The sequence below is a fragment of the Plectrocnemia conspersa genome, unplaced genomic scaffold (genome assembly GCF_051122295.1).
Source record: "Plectrocnemia conspersa isolate PC_06_02 unplaced genomic scaffold, ASM5112229v1 ptg000002l, whole genome shotgun sequence".
Classification (NCBI taxonomy): Eukaryota; Metazoa; Arthropoda; class Insecta; order Trichoptera; family Polycentropodidae; genus Plectrocnemia; species Plectrocnemia conspersa.
In genome coordinates this window covers 4,402,519-4,428,572 of record NW_028277166.1, presented here as the reverse complement: position 1 = coordinate 4,428,572, position 26,054 = coordinate 4,402,519, and the positions used below count along the sequence as shown (strand labels likewise).

Here is a 26,054-nt window from a genome sequence, read left to right as displayed (position 1 = left end):
ATTGTCAGATGATCGCTGCAAACAAAGAAGACGATTGAGAATCCCCAAATGCCGTGAGCAGATGCGGCGGTTTGGACAGTTGCCGCTCCAGGATAACACTATCGCGAACAGATGCTCACGAATAATAAACGCGCGGACGGAATAAATTCTTGGCTGCGCTACAAACATCTCAGCCGGGCTAGACGAAAGAATGGAATGCTTTGATATTTCAGGAATACTGTGCCAACAAGGGATACGCGGAGAGATTACGGCTATCAATGATGCTTTTATCGTCGACACAACTGTTCCAGAAAAGGACTTTCATATTATCCTATAAGCGACGTTGAAGGGTTTACTTGATACATATATGTATGTATGATGTAAAATAAATATTTTAATACTATATCGTTAACGATTCAAAGGCATTGAACGATACTTCATCAATGTCAGATGCAATTGATTTAATGAGCAATGCGCGAGACACCTTACTTAACATCACTTAACTTTTTAAAGCATTTGAATATAGTGAACCTTTTTTGTTGCTCATCGATTCGCGATTAAAGGTCGTGTACAATTCAGTCATGAAGAATTAAAGCTGGAAGTCGAAGTGTCTTGAGTTCAAAATATCATCCTCCGATCTTTGATTCAGTTTTTATCGAGGATGAGAACAGAAGTGGAAGAAAATGTATTTAAAAAATACTATCAGTAAGCAGCATTCAATATATTTGAGACCATTATTCAATATACCCTTTCTTTTTTTATCGGTTAATGCATTATGTAATCCAAATTTATTCACAAAGTAAAAAACTTCGTCATAAGAAATTTCTTCTTCTAGGTAGAGAAAGTATAAAATCAATATGTCTCATTAAAATAAATAAATTTCTTATGACGAAGTTTGTACTTAATGATTTTCAAATTGAGCTATCGAATTAAATATGAAAATTTGGCAAGATCCTTACAGTGGTGACTCCGACATGATTTGAACTCGCAGTTAATGGAGTTAGATAATCAATCACAAAAAAAAAGATATGCAATTCACAAAAGCCAAAAAGCTTAAGAATTACTAAATAATCGCCTATATGTGTTTCCTGATTGAAAATGTTTCTGTAAATTTTTTGCCAATGTGTTGCACTGCGTGTCTTTAAACCTTGATTTTTTTTGCAATCTGACGTTGACTTAATTCTTTATAATTAGTTATTATTTGGCATCTTTGAAAAGTTGATATTCTTCACATTTTATATAAAAATGTACAAAAGAAAATTAAAAAAAAAGTTTAGTGATTTTCCCGAACAGGATTATTCCGGCAGGAATTTTGCGGACAGGAAATTTCTGGACGCTGATTTGTGATTATAAAAAATTAAGATAATTTGATAAAAAATAATTTTTAATTATTATTTTGGTGCTCGGATTTTCCCGGCAGGAATTTTGCGGTCATGAAATTTCTGATTTGCTGAATTTTGCGGACAAAAAGCGTCCAGAATAATCTGGTCCGGAAAAATCACCGAACCATTTTCTTCATTTTTTTAAGTGCATTTTTATAGAAAAATATGAACAATTTTTAAAGATGGCAAATAATAACAAATTTTCGGACAGAAAAACAAGTCTCCGCAAAAATCAGTGTTCAGAAAGTTCCTGTCCGGAATAATCCGAGCAGCGAAAAATTTATATAAAAACTAATTTTTATCAAAAAACCTTAATTTTTAATAATTTTGGCGATTAATTTTGTTTAACTTTCCAAACGCTATTGAATAGACGGACACAAACTATAAATTATACTCAAGAAGAATTTTTATTTTTTAATAACAAGCAATTGGTAATCGGCTGGTCGAAAAATGTATTTTTCGTATAATTTCGAAGAAAGTCCCCTTATTAAAAACCTAAGAGTTTCTACCTTATGTTTTAAACAGCTGTGTTGATTGTTCAACAACAAGAAAAAAATATAAAAACCCGAGATGAAGCGATGTTATGATTAAAATAATGTTACTGGACCAGGTGGCCGAAAACATATTTTTAGCGCATTCAACTTAAAAACCAGTTTCATCGCGAAAATGCCGCCCCAAAGCAAGTGCTGCCCGGGGCGTTCCGCCCCTCCTCCAGCTAAGCCACTGCCAAATAGTAAATATTATTTACGATCTGTTATTGCATATTTAACAGACTCCCCATCCCTGGTAACATAAGCAATTAATCTGAAGATATCTGATTAGTAAACGCTAATCAGATATCGTTACGAAGCGGTACATAAGTCGTCGATCTTGTCCAGCATCAGTTACAAGAAAGAGCGGATTCCCCGCTGTCGCGTGATCGAAGATCCGTGCATTCTCTCCCACGAGCTTTTTTGCTCGTCTCGAGTCCCCTTAGGGAACCGATGGCATAATGTATGTAATTTAAGTAGCAGAAGTACACCTCCGAAGTTGGAGACGGCCTCGATTCGGCGCCGAAAGAGGCCACGAAGCGTTTATCTAAAATCGGCGATCGATCGGACTCTCCCACGGTCCAGCGATACGTAATGACTCCGTCTGACGTGATAGATTTGCAATCTTTCCGGTGGCATTCAAAGCTACCCGATCTTTTTTACCCGTCTGGGTCAGCAGAACGAAAGGAGGAACGAGTCGGACAGCATTAACATACGAGTGTTACCTGGCGCCCACCTGACGCCGACCGGACTCGAGCACCTGCTACATTGCCAGGAGTTGACACTTAATTATTAAATCGTTCCGTACGCCACGGACAATCAATTAGTGACTCGAAGGTGAACGATGGAACTGCGTGCCTTGGGACACATGCGGCGACTACCGATCGCCGTTGAATTACTGTAATTGGAACGCACGAACAGAGAAGCGCCGTCGTTCCAATTAACGCGATAATGTTATGACTAAGACATCGTCTACTGAAACTGTCGTAAATGACAAATAAAATATGACAGATGCTATCTTGCCAAAGCCCATCATTAACGATGTATTAATGCACGCACGTGCTACCTCGAACACGTGTAGTTATCAAAGGCCGTTTTGTTCGCAACCGAACATTATCCTTGTAGGTGAAGGGGAAAAGGGAACCGGAAGCCTGGCACGCGCCGCGAGGACACCCCCCAACCGGATACTCGACCTTCTCATACACATGTCGTCGAATGGCACGGTTAATTTTTTAATCGTACCGGGTCAAATGCCATTTGGGGGTGCATTTTTTTACAGTGCCAACGAACCCCTCGCCCCCTTTCGACAAACGTCTTCTTTATGCAAGTTGCTTTTATTGATCTTCTCAGACGCTTTTAGAAGACAAAAACGACACTAGAATAGAGGGGTGATTATTATTTACAAACCGCCAAGCGAGGGGTATCAATGACGCGACTGAAATAGTAGTGTAAACAAAGACAACTGGGGAAACGTCAGTTTGTAAACCGAGACTATGTATGAACAACGCCTGACAAAATGGAAGAATAGGGGGAAATATGTAGTTTATGAATACACAGCTTTTGAATGGACTATTTTTTTCTTATTTTATAAAGAGATGTTAAACGGCAATGCATAATTTTAATCAAAACTTATGAACAATTTAGCTTTCATTTCAATATAAAATGTATTTTATTACGATCACAATATATACAAATATTGAGAGCAGTTCTTTGAATCATCGTATTTCTAAAACCTTTGTCAAAGAACTTCTCTAGTATGCATAAAGAAGAAAGAAGTTTCACTTTTTAACGAAGAAAGCAAAAAATGTTTACTCTTGTAAGATTTTCTCTATGGGTTGGCTTACCTAGAAAATATTTTCATCATATTAATGAGACAATTATTTCCATTCAAAGTTATAGATGTAACTAAAATATTATCTACGAGTTTTTTTGAATTTGGATCAAAAAAGTTAAGGCCAACATTTGAACATCTCACTTTCGATGGAGTAGTAGCAAATGAGTATAGTCTTCGATATAAAATATGAAATAAACCTTCGATTACACACATTTTTTTTATATATATAGCAATTCCCCTTTAGAATGTTTTATCAATTTTTATCTTCTTTTATAAATCGAACGTATGCTGAAAGTAAAGCTTCTTCAAGAGCGTTATTCTAAGATGGAAAAAGATTGCTTAACAACAAGGTTTTAATAGATTGTATTTGCAGTAATGTGATAGCTAATGTATGTTCAATTCTTAAGGCATATCTTAAGAGGGTGTGGATTCTAATACTAATTAATGAAACGCGTGTCGTATCCCTCTGTGTAATCGATAGTACAAAAATAAATCCACAGATGGTCCGAGCGCCGAGAACATGTGCCGGTGCATATTTTGGGATCGAATTGAAGAGGAGAACTGAAGAGCGCCTATGTAAACAAATGGACCATATGGTCGGAAAAACGTGAAGTTATTTACAGAGGAGAGAGTCAGACAGGATGCTGCCAATCCCAGACCTGATGCAACACATCACCGCTTTTATCTCTGGATAAGACGAAGACCGAATTGCAAGTACTTTGCAAATGAGACGTTAATCGCGCATCGCAGCGCCAGGTGTGGTTGACTTAAATGATTGCCTATTAGCAAGGGTAGACCTTCGAAGGGGTGCCCTCCTGGAACACAGCCGGCGGGTCGGTCAGGTGATCCACCTGTTTTCGGGGTTGTTGAAAAAATGCGGCCCTTTAATCACGAAGCGGCCGACCATCTGCGTAATTGCTCCTAGGGTCTGTCACAAAAAAATACACAGGGTAGATAAAATTTTATCATCAATAAAAATACGCAGCGGCTTTATCTCGCGATAATCCTTTTTTCGGCAAATTCGCACCGACCGAAAATGCAATTTTTATAAAAGAAAGTTACTTTTTTATGGGTCCCACACCTGAGGCGTGTAAAATTAAAACAGTGCAGCAGGTAAAATTCTATGAGCCGCACACAAATTCCGAATCACCTTACGATGGTGGAAAAAAACGAGCGACTAACAACATCCTTTTTGGTCAGGTGCGCATTTTTGAGCAGCATAAAAAAATACAGGTGTCAGTGGCGAGTGTAAAAAAATAATGGTCCTATTCTGAGAACGATCATCAAAGTGTCACTTTGGATTATGGAATAAGAAGAGACCCAGATGCTACGTAGCTTGGCTGATGTCCGCGAATTATTTCGATCAAATCGGAAGGAAACAATCGACACGAGCCACTTGCGTCGAATTTCCGGCATATGCTTGGCATCTGGCGACGACACCTTCGCCCTGCAACGGTCGTCTTCAGATCGTCGATAAGTTCTTTTCAGCAGGAACACCTTTCGGTAAACAAAGCGTCCGCCTCGTGCGGCTGTGTACACACGCTCTGACACATGGCGTATTGTCAAAAATTTACATAAGACTAGGGGAAAATGTGTACGCAACGTAAAAATTTGTAATTAAAGACGGCCATTTCCTTGTGGACACATTGCGACTACATTTCGTAGTTGTAGTGAGTCTAAACATGTAAACAAGTGCAATGGAGAATGGGGAGGAATAATGTTTTATCAACAATTAGGGTAATTACACAAGTTCGTTTAATAATACTGGATTGTAACATACATTTCGCGCAATTTTTTAATATATATTTTTTATTTTAATATAATTATTGAGACTTATTTATTGCTAATATGTAACACTGCGGTATATTTGGGTAAAAATAAAAATGTACAAATAGTAAAAAGATTTTCGCGAATGCAATACTTGCTTTTGTTTTCACTTCGCCAGCCATCACTATCATAAAAATGGCGCGGTCATTTCTTTGTTACATAACATAATTATTGGAACTACTAGGTACCGTTAGATTTCCCTGCGATAAAGCAAATGTATTCCTTATATATTAAAACCTCGCGCATATTAAAAAAACCCGTAAAAATCGAACATGGTAAATTAAATTTTAAAAATGTATAAATCGGCCGGTGGGGTTTTTCGCATAGGTAGGGCAGGCCGATATTTCGGCTCTTTTGGACTAAAAGGGATAATATTAGTCTACTTTGATATCCTACCCCGATAAAACTACTAAGGTTAATTTTATTCTAAGCTTTTGCTTTCAAACAATATGGGCATATATAGTTTTCAATAAATAAGATATACAGATTAAAAAAAAAATTCGGTACTACCAGTATTTCCTTTTGTAATACCGGTAGTATTGCATGTCAATTTTTGCCCCAAAACCAGTATTGCAATCCCTAGTACTACTCTATGTAACTGTAAAATACGTGATCTTTAGAAATTCCGACAGTAATTTCCAAAAAATCAAGGTCAAGGGCAAAACCTACAATAAACATTTTTTGTACAATGTAGTGATATGTATCTATATTGAAATCACCGGGTTAAGCCGAAAAACTTTATGATATTAACCCTTTGGACGCGTTAATCAAAAATAAATTACATTTTTTTTTTTTTTTGAAAAATGCTGTGTTTAAATGTTCTGATTTTTAAAAAAAAAAATATTTAAAATGATATTTTATGTTTATTTAACAAAATAAGTTTTTTCTTTAAAATCATTTTTTTTACTGATTTTTGAGTAACGAGATAAAAAATCAACCGGGCGACTTCAGTCGATTTACGCGTTCAAAAGGTTCAGTAACTTTTGGAAGTTCGGTTTCAGTGATATATTATACAATAATAATACAAAAATGATAAGTAAAAATAAATAATATATTTATAGTATAGACCGTTTAATGTTTTAAGCTTTTAACTGGTTTCTAAAAATATTTATAATATTTTCTATGTATGTATTTTAATATCTAGTAAGTCGTGTTAGTAAATAAAACGACAAAAATAAGATTTGCTTTACATATTTAATTGTATTGCATTATTATCGTAACGCCTAGTTGACCGTGTCCGGACAAAACGTAAACGACAAAAGAGCGCACCGACAAAAGTGCGCGTGCCAAATACGTGCAAATAATTCAGATTCAGGGGCTATATATGTGAACATATTTTTCAGTCATGAATATTAATCAAGCGAATATTATAAACCGATTTCACAGTTGTCACAGTGCAGGTATATAATCATCACAAAAATATTATATGAATGTATAAATATTTTAAAAAAAGGGGTAACCCAAATGTATTAGTATGTTGTGACAGATCGTCAACCAGCAGTACACGAGAGAATTTTTTTTTATCATTTGATAAGAAATGCCCGTTCATTTTTTCCGAGTAGATTACTCCCTCAGTACAAAATCGCAGAGTGTAAAGAGTTAACCCTTTATACGTGACGCTTGTTTGGAGCAAGTGCTCTTCCAGTGCGGCTGATATTAATGAGATTAGATAATAAGGGTGTATATGTTCGAAATAAAATTGGAAACAGTATCTTTTGATCGCATTATAAATAATATTAAACACATGTTCGAATCGCTGGAAATTTTTATGACTAAAAAAATGTTCTTGATATTTATTGAAATAAATGTGCAGGGAAATACCAGCTTTACGCCAATGCACCCGGCGCAGAAAAAAACAATAGATTAAATTATGTACACTGTCTTGATGCGTCCACCAACTGTGAGTACCTGGATGAGAACAAAGTAATACTATTCAATTGGCGGGTTGTATAATACTTTGTTTTTAAAAATAAAAATATATAAATTTAAAAAATAATATTATCTTGCTTGTAGTTGATAACGGTAGAAAAAAATGATGTTCTATCGTCCAGACAACCTATTAATTTTATTAACGCATCACTCTTTTAATCGATGTTGCTAGAATTCGGTCGAAATACGTTAACAAGCGCCTTCGGCGATTCGGCCCAGGTGCGGCAGGTGTAATGCGGATCGCTCAGGCAAGGTGACTCCGATAATTGGGCGATTGGCATCATCTTTTCGCCGCGCGATTGCATGGTTTGTCTCGGCGGACGGGGGTTATGGTCACCAATGTGGGAGCGTTTGATGGATAGGTAGTCCCGGGTGGGGTGGCGCGGGGGCGCCACAGTCAGATGCTCGGTGGGAGGGGGAGGCGCCAGAGGCCGGCGCCAGCGGGCCGCCGGCTGGGACTGCTGAGCGTTGACCCGGCCGCAACGTGCTCCGTTGGGACGCTGATTTTCCGGTAAAGCATCCGCCGCGGATTCCAGGTGTCGTTCTAATTGCCTTTATGGACGAAGGATGCGGCTTAACCGTAATCTAATTGAGTGCCAGTATTGCCAACAAAAAAAAAAGGGGAGAGGTTACATAATATTTTGAAAATATCAAAGGACACTAAAAATAAATAGGTCATTTTTGTTGCGGGAGCTAAAAAAGACATTTAAAATATTTCGTTCAAAGGCCATCTCCAACAATTTTTTAATGAAGAAAAATTACTATAAGAGCTAATAAAAAGGTCTTTTTGGATTTTTTGTTCAAATAGAATATCTGATAACCTTAAATAACAGGAAATTCTATTTGACAGAAACATTTAGATTTACCAGCTTAGACAGATTGCATCCAATAACTTAATAACCACCGAATACATTTTCTGTATAGGTCTTTACCAGCACGATAGACCAGTAGTATAAGTCGATTACTAATATCCGAAAGACATAGGTACAAATACCGCACGAACCTTTGTGTTTTTCAATTTTAATCGTGTCTGGGAGATTGAAATTTGTGATTATTAAATAATTCTAATTCTAATTGATCATCACAGATTAGGTTTTCTTAGATTTTATTAATCTCACGAATAAATATCGTGATGATTAATTTAAATCGAGGTAAAAAATCTTTAATAATAAGTTCTTAAAAATATCAGATATGTATAAAAAAAATAAAAAAATGTTTTTAATGAAACATGTCATGCGCCAGACTCATCTAATTATTAACTACGCCTGCACTGACATCCCTCGTCATATTATTCAACCTTCAACCGCTGAATTTATGTAGTTGATTATGAGAATCTGAACGAGTAAGGCTTTACAGACAATTGTCGCTCATTACGGTTCCATATTTATACAGATGGTCCTTCTTTCTTATATGGCAATAGAGCCTAGTACTATGTAACTCAGCAGTTTCCAACTTGTGTTCAAATAGCTCTAGACTTTCATAATGATTAATGATTTACTTATAAAGTATATTTATTTTATAAAAAGGTACATTTGAGAATACTGATTCTTTTGAACGATCAATGTTGCATTCGCAAGATACAATTAGATTATGCATTATTGATTTTATGAAATTTAGACTGATCTTATACAGAAATATATTAAATAATATAGTTTCAATTATATAGTTTTAGTTAGTCGGGTTTATCAACTGAATCACTCCTTATTTACAATTGGAAGGATTAACGTACATTTTAATCATAAAAAGGTCAAGTTCAACTCGCGATAAGAGCGTTTTAACCGTTAAATAAAAAATGGGTTTGTTTAGTTTGAAATGAAACACCGTGGGATACCACTTAAAGGATTAAATTTTCAATGATTAAATATGTATCACATTGAAAATAAATAACGCGGGAAATCGATTTTAATTTACCTTATCGGCTAACAGCAATTAGTTTTATATAAATTCGTCACCTTTAATTCGTCGTGTCACCGGAAAGGGGGATGTACAATCGATATGATTGTAATAACTTATTTTTATATTAAAAACAATTTAATATAAACATACATCTTTACCGTTTCTAACTTAAAATGATTATTTTTTATTTAAATGTAACGTTAAAATATTAAAAGGGGAGGAGTAGATCGCGCCCATAAGTTGGCACCACTGCAGCCGATGTCTTCGCTGGGCGGCGATAATGGCCCGCGTTCGAAAAGTGTGTGTACAACAAACATTCAGAGGAATCTCCGGCGAAACCAGTCCGAGCAAACAGTGGGCCATTTCGGTAGCCCGAGTGTGGGAAAACGAGCGAGCGTCCATATGGCCGCTGCTGCGGAGACGCCTTCCATTATATTTTGACCATATGTGGCGACGGTCGACATCACCGCACGCCGCGGGAATATCAAATGACGGGTTAATTTTCAAACGTGATGCCTCCTCAAAGGGATTTGTAACGCGATCGGTCTTTTTGCTCAATTAGGGCATATTATGCACGATGAGATATCGACAGACAGAAGACGCCACATGGTGGACGATCGGAGATTTTTTATGAAGAAAATTTAAATGAGCAATATATAAAATTATTGTTCCATAAAACGAATTATTTGTGCATTACATTACATTATTTGTATCAGAGCAATGAACACCTTTTTCAAAAAAAAAATCCAAATATTTACCTTACATAATAATTGCACAAACAATTCGTTTTATGGAACAAAATATCTATTTAAATGCACATATCTTTTAAAGCAATTTTCTGTTAAATCGCACCCATTTTTTATTTTTGAATGTAATGGATTCGTCTAAATTATGACACCATACATTTTTAGTCATCAATGCACCGTTATCAATAAATTACGACATAACGTCATACTCGTGTAAGGGTTAAACATAATATAAACCTTGAATTAATAGAAATGCAATAATAATAAGGAAAATGAGTTTGAAATCGATTCATCTGTGTTGTTTGTTGTAAACATGTTTTATTTTTCACAGTGTATACGACTTTTCTTGATGATATGACGTTAACAAACCGAATACAAATTATATTGTAGAGTTGAAAAATGAGTAAACTCTCCTAATACAAAGAAATCATTTAAGAAAAAGATAATTGTTGTGTTTATGAAATAATAGCGGAACAAAATTCGATCCACGAGTAGATATATATTTTTACGAGTTAAAATATAAATTATCTGGCAGGTGCTAGTAAAATTATATGATTTCTACTTTTCTATATGTAGTAATATATATTTACATTCTTATCATTATTTATTTATATCAAATTTATAAATATTACAGTGAATGTGTATTTTTTGGTAATGTTATATTTTCACTAGTAAATTCCAAATACATTTTTACCAGTAGATACATATTTCTACTAGCGAAAATATAATATGATAGGCGCTAATATGCTGCTCTAAAATGTCTATGAAACTAAATTTAACAGTTGCGAAGCGTCCATTTTAAAATTATAGTTTTAGAACTTTCATTAGGTCAAGTCCAAAATTCAAACTTAACCAACTCATCTCTCAGAGGGAAATAAGTACAGACAGACATCGCATCTCACATATTGCTCCATAGTTTGTCTACTTTTCGATATTACACTATGTTTTAAAAATACGATAGCTATCCTTATCGATATTACTATGGACTTCTAATATAAGAGGGCTGATCAAAGTATATTCAAACCGAATTTTGGTCAATAGGAGAGCACAAAAACAATTATCACTTCTCAGAAGGCAAAAATTCACGTCAAAAGCAATAAAATTGTGTCGCCGCCGTCGAAGTGGGAACGCTCGGTAACGAGCGTTCCCACTGCGACGGCACAATTTTATTGCTTTTGACGTGGATTTTTGACTTCTGAGAAGGGATAATTGTTTTTTGCGCTCTCCTATTGGGCAAAATTCGGTTTAGATGTATATTATTCGATTCTCACTCGTAATACTGTTATAAAAAATCTTAATATAAACGCTTTTTCACTGCGATTGCGCGATTTTATTGCGTTTGACCTGGACTGGAAATTCACTATATGGCAACACTGAGCAAAGCAAAGAAAACACGACTTATTATCAGGTAAATATTATGAGTAGATATTTTTAATGCCCCATTAAAATATTTCGCATAAAATATGATTTCAGAAAATATGTTGTAACAGTGGCTAATTTTTATATTTATTAGTAGCATAGATAAGGTTAATTCGTACCTAATATTATTTATTCAAGAAATTTTATTAGGATGTTAAAAAATATATAATATGGCATTTTTGTCATCATTGTTTCGTTCAATTCGCTCTCGGCGGCTCTGATCGCACGCCGCGCAAAGAATGATCTGAAATAAATGTTTTAATTTATTTAGGCCCCGCTCGCCTCAAAATTTTGTCCTCTATGGCTTACATATATTTATCAGATATACACGATTAAACAACAAGAACACGTCAACATCTTTGGAATAGATATATGAGCTATTGAATACAATACTAAATGTTTAGACTGATAAGATGATTCGTTTGTATACATTTATGAATGTACATTCTAATCTCGTTTGTGTGCAAAAGGTCGCATTTTTTTTACCCACTTAGAATTGATCAATGAACGCAGCGGCGGTGGTCCCGATATCTTCTCGCCGGAGATAAGAACATCCGGACACATAAGCACCAAGTCGTGAGATTATATCCGAGAGAAAATAAACGACGATAAACGCAATCTGCGTATAACGGAAGCGGCGCTAATAATTTCGATCTAAATTGGCGCCGATCGCTGTCCGGAGGCTGATGGTTGACCGCGACTGGACCGAAGAAGCTGGCGCCACACGGAGAAAAAGGTAATGGTCGGCAACTTAATCGGCCCGAGTGAACTTAGCGATCTCGACGCGCGCTGGGTTTTACGATACACGCCCGTAATTAATCCGTTTCTAGGGTGTTCTCTTTATGGATAATGCAGAGCACACATATACATATATTTATAAGTACTATTAAAGCAAGCAAAGTCCGTTTCACACGATTCATTTATCGGGAGTTACAACTCTCTAGAACGCATTCGTGAAATGCTGCGAATGTTGAGAATGGAACATACTATTTCTATCTGAATTTTCGCAAGAAACCAACAAATAAAACAGCCCGTCCTTCTGTATTGTTTAACGCTTATCTCAAAACAGATGTGCATCACGTTTATGTTAAATTTTTGTGAGTTTTATATTTTTTTCTGTTTTGAAACGCGAAGTGGTGCAGGCGTGAAGACCTTCAAATCAAAGTTGATTTTATTCTTCCGCTCATATATACAGAAATAAAATTCCTGTTTAAAAAAATGCATTTAATTTTACTATTGAAAAGTTTTGATTTGATAAAATAGCCAAAAAATCATCTAGAATTGCACTTCAAGATAAATTATCTTCCGTTATAACCTGTCAGGTGTAAGCCCAATGCGTTACAACGGGGTACATCAGACATAATGAAAGTCTTATAATGTGTATTTTGCTGGACGGATTATGACGGGTGGCAATTGCATACAGTTTGAGATTGCTGCAGTAGTTTTTTTAATTGAAGTTAATAATATATGTTAAATGGGAAGTAGGTGATCTACGGACGAGGCGCCACCGGTCGTCAAAACTAAAGGAAAGTGTTGCCATCCACAGTGCCGGTGTTTTGGTTATAATAAATTATGTATTATAATTTTTAATCCATATATTATTTTTTTATATTAATAATAGCGCATTTTTATAAATATAAATTCGAGTCTGCTAAATTATGTTATAATATATAAAGGCTCTACTTAATCATTATGATTTTTTTTGTAATAATGCATTGAATTTACTGCTGTAGTTAGTTATTAACTACAGCTCATCCCAAACAGATAATTTGTGTCAAATTCCAGTAAAATAATGAGGTAGAAGTAACTGTACAAAGTGATCAAATCGACCATGATACAAAACCTTCTAGTGTATATCCTACATTAGCAAAAAAAATGAGAAAGATATGAGCGTATAAAGATATACTTTTTCTACCTTAAAAATCTTGATAAGGGAATGAGTACTATGTGTCAAAATGATAAAAATGTAGTTAAAAAATATTTTATCAAAGTCAAAGTTGAAAAATAAAATCGATACTGTTTAAATAAATCAAGTCATGAAGACAATAGTACAGGTGGCCAACCCATGAACTTTCTTACGATATAGATTGCCCCCTGAACCGCAATTGGAGATAATGGACTAGTATCAAAACTATTGAAAAAACATTTAGTATTACATCAGAAAATCAGTCATGGAATATTTTGTCCTCGCAGCCTTTCCACAAAACGGATGCTTTCAACGTTTCCACGAATTCTTTGTTTTCGCTCAGGTTCTTCCGATTCAATCGTTCTTCTTGGAAGGTCCGATAGATTCAATAAGGTTATAAATGTTTATTGGTATGCCATAAAGTGTACATATGTTCTTAATGGCGTTTTCGGCCGCTTTTCATCGGTCACGTACAGAAGAGAAAAGATTCGGCCTGACCATATTTGTCAGCTCTGTATAGACCGACGATTGTTAATTAACGCTGTTTTTTTGTTTAGAGAACTCGAGAGGTCTATGCATTTGGCGAGCGTGACATGTGGAGGAAGTCGATGTCTGCTAATTCCGAGAAAGGAGCGTCTCTTTTGAGAGTTTCCGAGAGAAAGGACCACCGCCTTTAACAGAAAAGACAACAAAAAAGAAATTCATATTTATGATCAGATAAAAGTACTGCATAAAATATATACCATTGAATCTTTGTTTTAAATAGCGTTTTTGAAATGTTTATATTAATTGACACGAAGAGATCACTTTTAACAATTTATATAAGTACCAGATAAGATCAATATGATTTGATTAACCTTCGTTCAGCGCCAAAAATGACGTTCTATGTCATAGAACGTAAATCTTTGTAAATCTTTGATATGTCATAGAATCTATGACATATCAAAGATTTACAAACACCATCTCATTTTGATAATGAATTGAATGGTAACGTGCTTCATCGCACTAATTTCTTAACCGATTTGGGTTTATTAGAAATTCCATCAACACAGAAAATATATGTTAATGGGGAGAGGGCAGGTGGGATCATTTGCCCCTCCTTGAATTTGGCCAGAAAAATTCATGTCATTTAATGAAATATTAAAAAAAAAACACAACTGACTGGCCAACTTTGCCCCCCCCCCCCCTTGAAAAAAGCTGAAATGACGTCCCCGTTTGATTATTGCAATTCTAATCACCTTAATTACTCCCTTGTGAGTGAAAGTTTCAAGTAGTTTTATCATGAGGGAATACACATATATGGAATAGTGAAATTAGGTTTAATATAATGCGAAAAAGCATATCTTCAAGATATTGGATTTTAAACAAGCCGGATATTATAGAGAAGAAGATCAAGGAATTTATTACCCAAAAATATAATACATTGATATTTACTCATTTAAATAACTAAAGTCTAATTTACTCTATAGCGATTTTTTTTTAATTTATTTACTTAATTTAATTGTTTATTATAGTAATTATTAAATGAATATATTTAGTTATATAATTTAGAAGTCATAAAACCATCAGTAAAAATATTGTCTTACAACGGTTTTTGCAGACAAGATAGCTGCCATAGTTTTAAACAGATTTAGATAAAACCTTGTAAATATCTCGGCTAACTTCGTTAGCCATCCTGATCTGAGATACTTAGAGAATCTGCATTACCACCGATCTTTCATTTTTAACTAAATATTTTACTGCTACCCCTTTTGGCTGTCCATATGGCACTGTTAATTTTACTACATTTATACAGTCTAATAAAATATGTTTAGTTAATAAATAATTTATTCCCTCTTTAAAGTTTTATATAAATATTAAAAAGAGGAGTTTCTACCTGGTGATGCCATTCCAGGGCGCAGCACCTTGCGGCTTTCAGGATCCCTCTGCACGCACATCAAGTCCACTCTCATTCGATCATTTTGATCGTTAGCTAATTATATATAATAATAGATCACCATACACAAAACACAGAGACGAAGTTCACGGCGTTACGGCCAAATGTCCGCGGAGAAAACGTCGCGCGCGAAATTCAAACCGTGTTGAAAATAAAAGAGACGGAAGGAATAACAAAGTTCCCGCGGGACGACCGTCCTGCAGTGGCGCCCGGTATCTGTCTGGCCCGCGACGATGAGATCGGACGGAGAAGGGCGCGGGCGACGGGGGCGGGGACTCCGCAGGCGCCGGTCGCTGTCGCCAGCCGCCGACTGAGGAGCCGCCGATGCCCCGACGCATTCTCGTCTTCCGCAAAGCGCGTCACTTTGGTATCGCTACTCTTGTTTATAACTCAAAAACGCAATGAATCACACTCGGAAGAGTAAGCAATTACGCATAGAGCCTCACGAAATTATTATTCAAATTTTGAGCTCAACGAATTTTAATAATAACTACTTGATAACCAATCATTACAAGTTTTGAGGAACGAGCCAAAATAATTGCATAGAGGACTTAAATTTCTGCTGATGTTTTACTGAAATTACACAACCGTGAAATACCATTTCTTATATTTCATTTAAAAAAAACCTAGGGCGCGGTAAATAATTGGCTCTAAAAAACTATGCAAAAAATATTTTTAATAAGTATCAGTGTACCACTATATTTAAGAAATCTTTCATTTATTTCTTATTTAAATTAATTAAAATCTGGCATACCTCGATTGTTTGCTTAATACAGAATTAAAAAAGTAACTAATAAACATCAAACATATTTTCTCACATGGGTCGGTGATAAAAGATTTGGGTCAAATGATGAGTAGGTCATCGCTGAAACACAGTTTGTTTTTAGAGCTTCTAAAAGTATCGAAAAATTTTAGAATCGTTGGAAGAAATGTATAGAGCTAAAAGGAGATTATTTTGAGAAATAAAACTAGTTTTACCGAAAAAAGTTGTGTTTTTTTGCCTAGACCGACTAACTATCAACCGCCCCTCGTATTAGACTATAACCCTAATACACTTCAGATCTACCTATAAGTTTATACATAACACGAGAATAAATATATATATTATATTATACACTTACCCTCGAAAAAATATTATTCTTCCACACTGGACTGGCGCCCTTCCTGGATTCTTGTACTTGTGCCAATTCAGGTTCATATTGATGAGCCCAAGTTCCATCTCCAGTGACAATTCGAGTCAAAATGTCATATATGTTGTCTCCGCACAGCGACAAAAACTGATGTGAATACTCGACGCGGTGTCGTTTTTGAAGCGGCGTCAGCATTCTTGACATACACCTTGCACACCTTGACTTTTGCTATCACTAGATGGTGTTGGAAGATAGTTAAAATAATTTTAAATGATACTCCAACTGATTATAATCATTATTTTTTCTTCAATTGGACATCTTCTACTACAAGTTTTTCAAAAAATTCTGAATAAGTGACCTCAATGGTTCACCTTCAATCGGATTTTTTCCTTGCTTGAAAAGGCTATGCCATGGTTTTCCCGGACACCGACTAGCATCTCTTCTAGTAGTTTGAGATGTTTTCTTTGTTTTGTGAGACTCACTCTTGGCCTTACTTAGAAGTTCTTCATGCTTAAACGCGCTGTACGGTGATATCTAAAATATTAATAACGCAATTGTACTAATACTTGCTACATAAACTAATAATGAGACATTCATTCCAATTGTATGTATTAGTATTCCCCTCATATATGATAACCCTTCCATTTCGCGAACTTATTGACCTATCTACGTATATTTATGATTTGAGAAGAAAGAATATAATAACTGTGGTTTCTTCAAAATCTAATATTAAAGAACAAGTGTCACACATGAACAGAGTTCAAGATTTAAATATTCTGCTTAATTTCAAGATGACTTGCAATTGAAGGACCCAAAATCATCGAAGTTATTAATAAATTCATTCACTTTTATTTTATGTGTTATGTTTTAAATAATTGATTTTTATTATTATTTATTTTTTCCTTGGTTATTTATTATTAGCTTCCTTACAAAATTAAAATTCCGACAAAAAAAGGTTAGGAAACCTTGTTCAAAAGAAAGGACCATTTTATTTTAGGATAGACTTAGCGTGTGTAGTCTACTCGGAAAAATTAAATTGGGCATTTATTATTAAAGGTTAAAATTTTGTTGTTCTGTTGTCACGATCACTGGTTGACGATCAGTAATAACTCACTAATACATTTGGGTTACCACTTCGTTGAAAATATTTATAGTCAACAAAGTATTTACAACCAATGACTTAAGAAACGATAAAGAACGCGCCCTTTCATTCATATCTGCGTGAAAATTATATACCTGCATGTAATGACGTCTGCGACGGTGTCGTGAGTGGAGGTACGTATTATTAAATCGTGTTTTTAATTAATTTTATTATAATTAACATTTTAACAGTGTTTAAGAAAAAACAATTGAAATTTCATTTTTTTTAATATTTACATATTTGAACTTATTTCACATTAGAATTATTTTTTATATTATTTGAGTATAAACAAATGTATATAAATTAGTGCGTATCATTTTGAGGGTTTCTTTTGACTATAGATAATAGAACTTTAAATTAATCAAACGATTTGTTAATGACGATATTTATTTTTTATTCTGTTTCTTAGATCATTTGTACTAAGATGCAACATTCAAAACATTTTGAAATATCAGTTTCTTCTAAAAATATCTCGAAAGAATGGAAAATTACAATTATGGTGACCAATATACTTGCACGCATTGTGCAGATCATATAATTTCATATTGAAAATTACTCCAAGAAACGCTTTCATATAATAGAATTTGCCATTTGTCTATGTATTCCACATTGATGTTTAAGTTAACGTTATATTTGCATATTTATTCGTTTCGTATATGATATTTCTGATTAAGCAGTTACTGTGAAAATAATTTGTAGGTTCTGTACATGTTGTGGGAGCCTGAGGACCAGAACATTTATCCTCTTAAGAATATTGATATTTATGAGATATACAGTACAGTTTTTAAATTTATCGAAGTATTGTTGAGGCAATATTTTTTCGTCACTACTATTGAAATCGTCTGCTTTTCATTTTTAATTTAGAAAAATAAGTCTGATTTTAATGTAACTTTCTCTACCATTGTCACTAGAATATTCGAACCCAAAACCTACACATCATTATCGACACAAATTACCGTATCATCAAAATCATAATATTGAGCGTTAGCATGAGTTATTTTCACAATAAAAAGAGAAAATAATTATTATTATATCCATTTACATTATTATTATTTATTTTATTATATTTGTACAAATTAAAACGAAAATAAATGTCACGAGATAGTTTTGCTTAATGATACACAAATTACAAAATCGATGTTTTATTTAATAAAACGCAATGGTGATCCAGGTGCACCATTCGAGTGGTTTCAACCTAAAGTCTGGTGATTCAGGCTTACATAATGATTAATACAGATTTACATTGAAAAACATTATCTCAAAAAAGTGATGAATTTAAGAGGGATTTTCTAACATTTTATATATTTATATACATATGTATATTAAGACACTTCAATGCAATTGATGATCCTCAAAACTAGTTTCTTGTTTACATCATATAATTCACGAACCACTGTATTTTTATAGCCTATTTTTTGGTTATCGTTTCATAAATAACAGGTTTAGATATTTTTTTGAACATGTTTATCAGTAATTGCCATAAATAGAAACAAGCTGATAATGAATTTCAGCAGTAGTTTCTCCTCTAATTACACTTTTTTGCTTTCTAAACTCTAGTATTGTTTCTTTCATACCATTTACATTTTTTTATAGAAGAGTTTTTTATTTCAATTTAAATCAGAATTATTTTCAAGGAATAAAGATAAATAAATAGTAGTGACGTGTTTACTAACGTATGTGGATGTACGTCAGCGGCAACATTTTGTGAGAGAAAAGGCTCGGTATGTCTGGTGTCCGGTAAACAAGTGCAGCATCAGAACAGATGGCGACCCGCGGGAGAGCGCCGGCCAGCATCACCAGGGCTTACCAATAATACATATTTTTTATAATTTATTACATTTTTAAATAAAAATTTTTTTTTTTCATATACATATTACATATGGTCGAATAAACGAGTGCTAGAATTGGCTGAACGGTCGCTGCATGGTTATGATTCGCTAGTTTTCCATAGCTATGATACTTATGTATACTTGTCTCCAATGAACGAGGGGCACATGGTCAGAGACGGCGAACAGCAAGAGGAACATCGCCAGATTACGAAATTACATCATCACTCCGCCAGCTTCTCCACCAGCACTCGGAGAAAAACGATACTCGCTCACCATAGTTTGTTGCAATATATGTAATTTTATACAATAAAATTGACACCCGAAAAATTATTTATATATGTATATCTTCTTTTAAATAAAATAAAAAAGACAAAAAAATAAACGTTACCTCAGTAAATATATGTATACCAAGATACCGATGAATCAAATATTAGTCATTGTATGCCAAAATCGTTGTTTTGAGAAATTAAATGGATATTGTGTATATAATAAGCTATAAATTATAGAGAAAGAGTTTACAATTTTTTTAGGTTTATAATTTTTCGATTTTAGAAACCATTGATGATTGTAAATGGCAATGTTTAAAAATCACTTGGCAGGGAAATTTATTAAAAAAGATAAAATAAAGTATATATGTATGTAGTGTAATTAAAGGCGATCCGCGAGCGCGATTTGACACCCCTGCCGGAGCGTGCTGTGATTCATCGCTATCAGTGTCGGCGCGCCATGTGCACGCGGCCTTGCACTTGATGCAATTATTGCCGTTAGTTTTTTATGCGCGTTGTGTGGCGCAAACGACTAATTTCCTGCTAAACGACCCGACCGATGCGATGCACCGAACGATTCACCCACGCTGACCCGTTTTGCCGAAACGCCGCGTTCGCGGATCACCTGTTTGTTTCCGGCGCATGTTAACATGTGTGCGTGCATTCGCGAACACGTGCTATTTGTTCAATGTCATTTCAAAATGGTCAGCCGGAAGAGTGTTATGGCCATCTTTGTTTATTTCACATCTGGTATTACATCTGTCTGTAGTAGTATTATTATCGAACATTAAAAAAAACTTTAAAATGGCGCAAAATGCTTATTTTATAGGAGAGAAAAATAAATATATTCTCTAAAAGGCGTTATCAAAATGTACAGAGATCTTATTCTTACTACATACTACATTTTATATTTTTTCAATACATTATTTTCTTTAGTGTAGCTTCATCAATATAGGATTCTTCTGATACTACTCTAGTTCCATCTTCAATTTTTTCTTAGATCTCTGCATAACTCAATGTATGCTTTGCTCGTCATATTTAATATGAAAGGCAAAAACGTATCCATATTTTTTTATTATATATTTAGGTAATTCTGCATGATTAAGAAATAACTCATTTTGCGATTACAATTTGATACATTAAACTTGTAAATTTAATACGTATACATTTGGAAAAATGTAATAAGTAAGTACACTTAAAATATTTAATTAAAAATTTTAAAACAACAAATAAGAAGCATGTTTAAGGAAAAGAAAAAGAAAAATAATATAGTGATATGTATTATTTATTAACTTAATTTTATTTCGTTAAAGTTGCATGAGTTCATTTAATTTCTTTGCAATTATTCCAAGTTGATTTTGGTAAATCCTTAATGATTTTAAATGCAATATATTTTAAAGAATTTATGCCAAACTTCACAGAAAGTGTAAATCATTGGCAGATCTAATTTCATAATTATGTAGTTGCTTTATAAATTTAAAGTTAGTATTTATAGTCGATTAATAAAAACAATAAGCAACAATTTAAGAAATGCTTATTTTATGACTCGGCCGATAATAAAATCCCGCCCTTATAAATAAAAATATTTTTTTCCGGCCCGAATCTTAGAATCGGTAATAGGCAAAGTTACACTAGATGCTCCCCATTGTCTGTTCGAGACAAGAATGTTCTAAAATAATGAAATGCCTGATAACCATCAAACATATTTCATCCAACTTGAAAGCTGTTGCAAATTTTGTACAGGAACGTCATTTGGGGAGGGGGAGGGGGACATTTGCCCCATTTTAATGAAATCCTTATCTCTTAAAAAAATAAAACAGTCAAGACTGTTTTATTTTTTATCTATCCCAATTTTTTTATAATAGTTTATAACCCAATAAGTTATAAACTAAATGACTATAATAATTTAAACTAAAACTTTTAAATATGACCTTTGAATGTTAATGAAAGAAGGAAATTCCTTTATTTAAAGAGTCAAAGGATTGCAGATGCTATATCAAAACTTAAAAAGCAAATGTAGATTTTCACACATCACACATTTTGATCAAAATTTGTCACATATTGTTTGATCGCGTTTTATAATTATTTACTCAGGGCACCAGAGGTGTTAGGGTCCCGTGGGAACAGCCGAGTGTGAAACGTCACTGTTTACATTGTCAACAACGTCCAGCATTGTCCAGAGTGGCGCTTGTAGCTTCACACCTCCACTTGAAAATGGGCAACGCCAATAAAAACCTCTAAGTGGAGATCACAAAGAGTTTTTTTGTGCCTTTAGATTGAAGTTGTGTTGACTTGGCAGGTGCTATAAGATGCATTTCGATCTTGACACTCGTTTATTTGCTCAGTATCAGTCGCTTAGAAGTGTTGGGGCTGCTTACAAGGTGGTCGCAAATTGAACCTTTTGTTTCGTGTTTACTTAGAGTGACCAAACAATCTTGGCTTTGCGTATACTTTGAGTTCTATTATTTTTACTTCTTGTCTTGATTATTATCGTTTATCATAGTCTTATGTTTTATAAAACATAACACAAGTCAGTACTTTATAATTGAGGTTTATTTTAAAGAAAGAAAATGAATCGAATCTTTCTCTTTAGGGAAAATAACTTACCAACTTAATTCTGAATACCAAACTTCAAGTTTTCCGACAAAAAAAATATTTGTGGTTAAAATGCACGCACTTATTTTTTATGATTAATTAATTACTCACCATCAATGACATAGTATTATCAACTATAAATATAAGTGTTATACGCTTGGTCATATTGCCAAAACATATTCTTTCATAAATCATTAACCTAAATCATATATATGCATGATTTCGTGATGAATAATTTAATTTGAGTTAGGTCGTGCTTTATGACATCTATTGATTGTAAGCTGATACACAGTGCCCAAATTAACGACTAATCCGATACACAGTGCCGAAATTAACAACTATTGTTTGAGACTTACCTGCGACTACAAATTAATAATTTATATTTGAACTCTCCAATTTGGACATACGAGTGTTTGTACGAGCTCTAACCAAGAGGAGCCGCCGATCATCAATAGACGAGATCGAAAAAGCAGGCGCTTCCCTCTTCACGCCAACCTTGGTCCGACTCGAAGTTCAGAATCTAGAGTTCAACCCGCTATGCAGATGACTGGAGAACTTTTCGTATACATTAACATAATTATACGTTTTAAAATTTAAACAAATTCGTTACGTGCAAGCGTTGTTCAAAACAGTGAACACCACATGAATAACTCCCTGCAATGAATCTACTTAAAAGGTGGAATTATTTACTTTGCATAAATGGTTTAAATGTTCTGACCAACGCTCGCTTTCACCTAACCATTTTAAATTTTAAAACGTATTTATGTAGCAAAACGTTGTTGGCCACTTTCGTAGTCGTTTGGGCCAAACAAAGAGAAAATCTTCCTAAACTTTGGTCTCTGAGCGTGGCGCCGATATTCCTAACAATTATTTTTTATTTAAATAATTTTAAATGTATTTTATTTAGGGCTGTGTAGTTGTTTCAAATTTTTACCTACTCCGACTCCGATTTTAATAAGATCATTTTTACTAGCATATAATTGGTAGCAATAAATTATTGTCAATGATTTTCAAATTATAAAAATAATATAAAAGAATTAAAAAAAAATCATTAAGCAAAAAAAGGCAACGTCTACCTAATTAACATTTTTTAACTTATTATAATGATATATGAAAAAGTAAGTACAAAAATTTAATTAAATCAAAAAAAGATGTATACGTTAAATATATTAAGTAACATAAAATATCTATATTAAAAAAAAAAGTTGGTATTTGTCAATTATACAAGCGCCAAGCTCAGAAACCAGATTGACTAAATCTAAAATTAATCATTCCATTCGTGATTTTAACTGTATTTGATCTTGAAAAAATAATTGTTTCTTATAAGTAAATAAATTGAAGCTCTTAACTTTCACGCGCATATGCTATACCGAGTTGTCAGATAATTTCGGAAATGAGAGATGGGTGAGAATATCAGACGGTGAGTATATCCCCTTTTCTCTTGCACGGATTCGCTTGTACATGTGCGAGCGAGATACACGAGTGCGTATGATAGAGTGAGAAAGCTAAGGCAAGATGCCTCACGCTCTAACTCGCTTTGACGCACACATCAGACGGCATTTCAAACGTGCGCAGTATTTGTTTGCCTGTCGTCGGGAGAACTACGTCGAAGCGCAGAATATTCCTGCACTTCTCAACTATTTTTGTAGTATATTTAATATTTTTATTGTAAGTATATTTAATATTTTTACATCGTTAAATAATTTTAATATAAACTAACTTTGGTTTAAATGATATTTGATTTCGATGAATCAGATCTTGAATTTGAAGGTGTAGAATTTCTCTCGGATAACGAAGACGTAATTGAAATGTTCGAATCGGAATCAGATGAAGATTATTGCAATTACGAAGTAAGTACTTTTCACATTTACATTTGAACTATAATTTATTATAAAAGCAGTAATAACATTTTTTTATTATTTTTAGTTCATATCAAACACGTCAGATTAATTGGAGTGTAATGAAAACACAGAACATTTGTATAATGTAAGTGTGATGTCAACATTTTGTTATGATAAAAAAAGATGACAAATATTTATGTATTATTTTGCAGGGAATGAACAATAATAAAAGAGTCAATCAAGCGATGAGAGTCGACAAGGACATGACAACAAAATAAAAATACCAAGAGGTATATTATACCAGACATTTTTTTCAAATCTATTCCTTTAGCTCAATGTCTATTACAAAACGATTTATTTCTTACCGGTACATTGAGGAGCAACAAGCCCGAAATTTTGAATGAGTTCTTAATGGATAAGTTGAAAGAAACGTATAGTAGTATGTTTGGTTTTGCTGATAATATATGCTTGGTGTCTTATGCTTAAAAAAAATCACACGGTATTGTCGTTTCAGTACAAAAGTTTTAACACATATAGTGAAGGCAGCAAAAAAACGACCTCGTTTTATTTTAAATAATTTAGCTTTAATTTTTATAAATATATTTTTTATCATTTATTTTTAATATTATTATTTGTAAAGAAAAAATGTAAAATATATATATTGTGTTTTATTGCGAACATAAACAATGACAAAAAGGCATAGCATGGTCTCATTCTACGCTCGATTAAAATATTTTTGTCTCTCGACAGTTAAATCTAATTTGATTATTTTAAAAGTAAGCGCTCTCAACGTGTTAAAGAATATTATAAAAAGGAATTGAAATCGGTCGATTTTTTAAGACTTCCCCTAAAACACCATGACTCCGACTCCACAACCCTGATTTTATTCATGCAATAATTTGACAATTTACCGTTAGATAGAAAATGAAATGTTAAGTACTTTTTCTATATGGCAACATTACCTTGAGTTTGACGTTCGTTGCGTCCATTGATACCGGTCAAGTGTTTTTTTTATATAAACGCAGTAATGGCAGACGACGCGGAAAATGTAAACATATATTTGATCAATACGTGCAATTTATCATTTTTGAATAACTAATTATTGTATATAAACACGCGATTTGAGCTTATGGCCATATTCTTGTTTTGAGGTTATGTTTAGTTCTAAATTGATGTAATTTTGTTACAGGTACCTATTATGACCGTTAAAGAGCCTTTAGATCTAATTCGTTTAAGTTTGGACGAGAGAATTTATGTAAAAATGCGCAACGAGCGAGAACTCAGAGGACGGCTACACGTAATAATTTTTATCAATCATTTTATGAGACTAGGAATTTATTTATATATATTTTTCCTTTTAGGCATACGATCAACATTTAAATATGGTTCTGGGTGACGCTGAAGAAACGGTCACAACAGTCGAAATCGACGAAGAAACATATGAAGAAGTATACAGTACTACTAAGAGAAATATTCCGATGTTGTTCGTTAGAGGAGATGGAGTTATATTGGTGTCACCACCCACAAGAGTCGGCTAATGAAGTCGATTTGATTTGAATGATCGCAATAGCGTCATAAATCACTTTTATAAGAAATATTTTTTTTGAGTATGTTGCAAATACAAAATAATTTTAATGTGTATGTTTATGAACATTGGAACAGATAAGCTGTGAATAAAGTACGTTTTAAATAATAACTCTTTATTTTTAATCTTAATGTTAATTCAAGAATCAAAATCAACGGCCTTATAGTCTGAGCTAAGCTAGGGCTTGTTGCAATCTAGGGCCATTTAAAAAAAGTAACACGATCATACAATAAACTAGAATTAAATGTCTTAAAAAAATAGTGTTAGATATTATCAGTTGTAA

At 33.8% G+C, this 26,054-nt stretch overlaps 2 protein-coding genes across 7 annotated transcripts in view; one reads left to right on the top strand and one right to left on the bottom strand.

Moving 5' to 3' along the window:
• LOC148237392 (uncharacterized) overlaps positions 1-20,427 on the bottom strand; it is a 34,283-nt gene extending 13,856 nt beyond the window's left edge. The window contains exons 1-3 of one of the 6 annotated variants that reach the window (XM_088181450.1): positions 19,526-20,427; positions 19,329-19,457; positions 16,506-17,048 (exon numbers count right to left, since the gene is read on the bottom strand). Coding sequence is in view for 1 of the 6 variants with exons in the window: in XM_088181446.1 (XP_088037572.1) it covers positions 15,325-15,400 (76 nt within the window). In the remaining 5 variants the exon portion in view is untranslated. Of the gene's footprint in view, positions 1-15,324; positions 15,889-16,505; positions 17,049-17,750; positions 18,184-19,324 lie in introns of those variants that run through there. The other 5 variants (XM_088181451.1, XM_088181449.1, XM_088181448.1 and 2 more) reach the window with 5 other exon arrangements.
• A 4,697-nt stretch (positions 20,428-25,124) lies between these two features.
• LSm3 (U6 snRNA-associated Sm-like protein LSm3) lies at positions 25,125-25,882 on the top strand. The gene is made up of 3 exons (XM_088205371.1): positions 25,125-25,234; positions 25,376-25,483; positions 25,548-25,882. Exons 1-3 carry the CDS (start codon positions 25,214-25,216, stop codon positions 25,722-25,724), a joined length of 306 nt encoding a protein of 101 aa, XP_088061497.1. The 5' UTR covers positions 25,125-25,213; the 3' UTR covers positions 25,725-25,882.
• Positions 25,883-26,054: the final 172 nt, after the last annotated feature.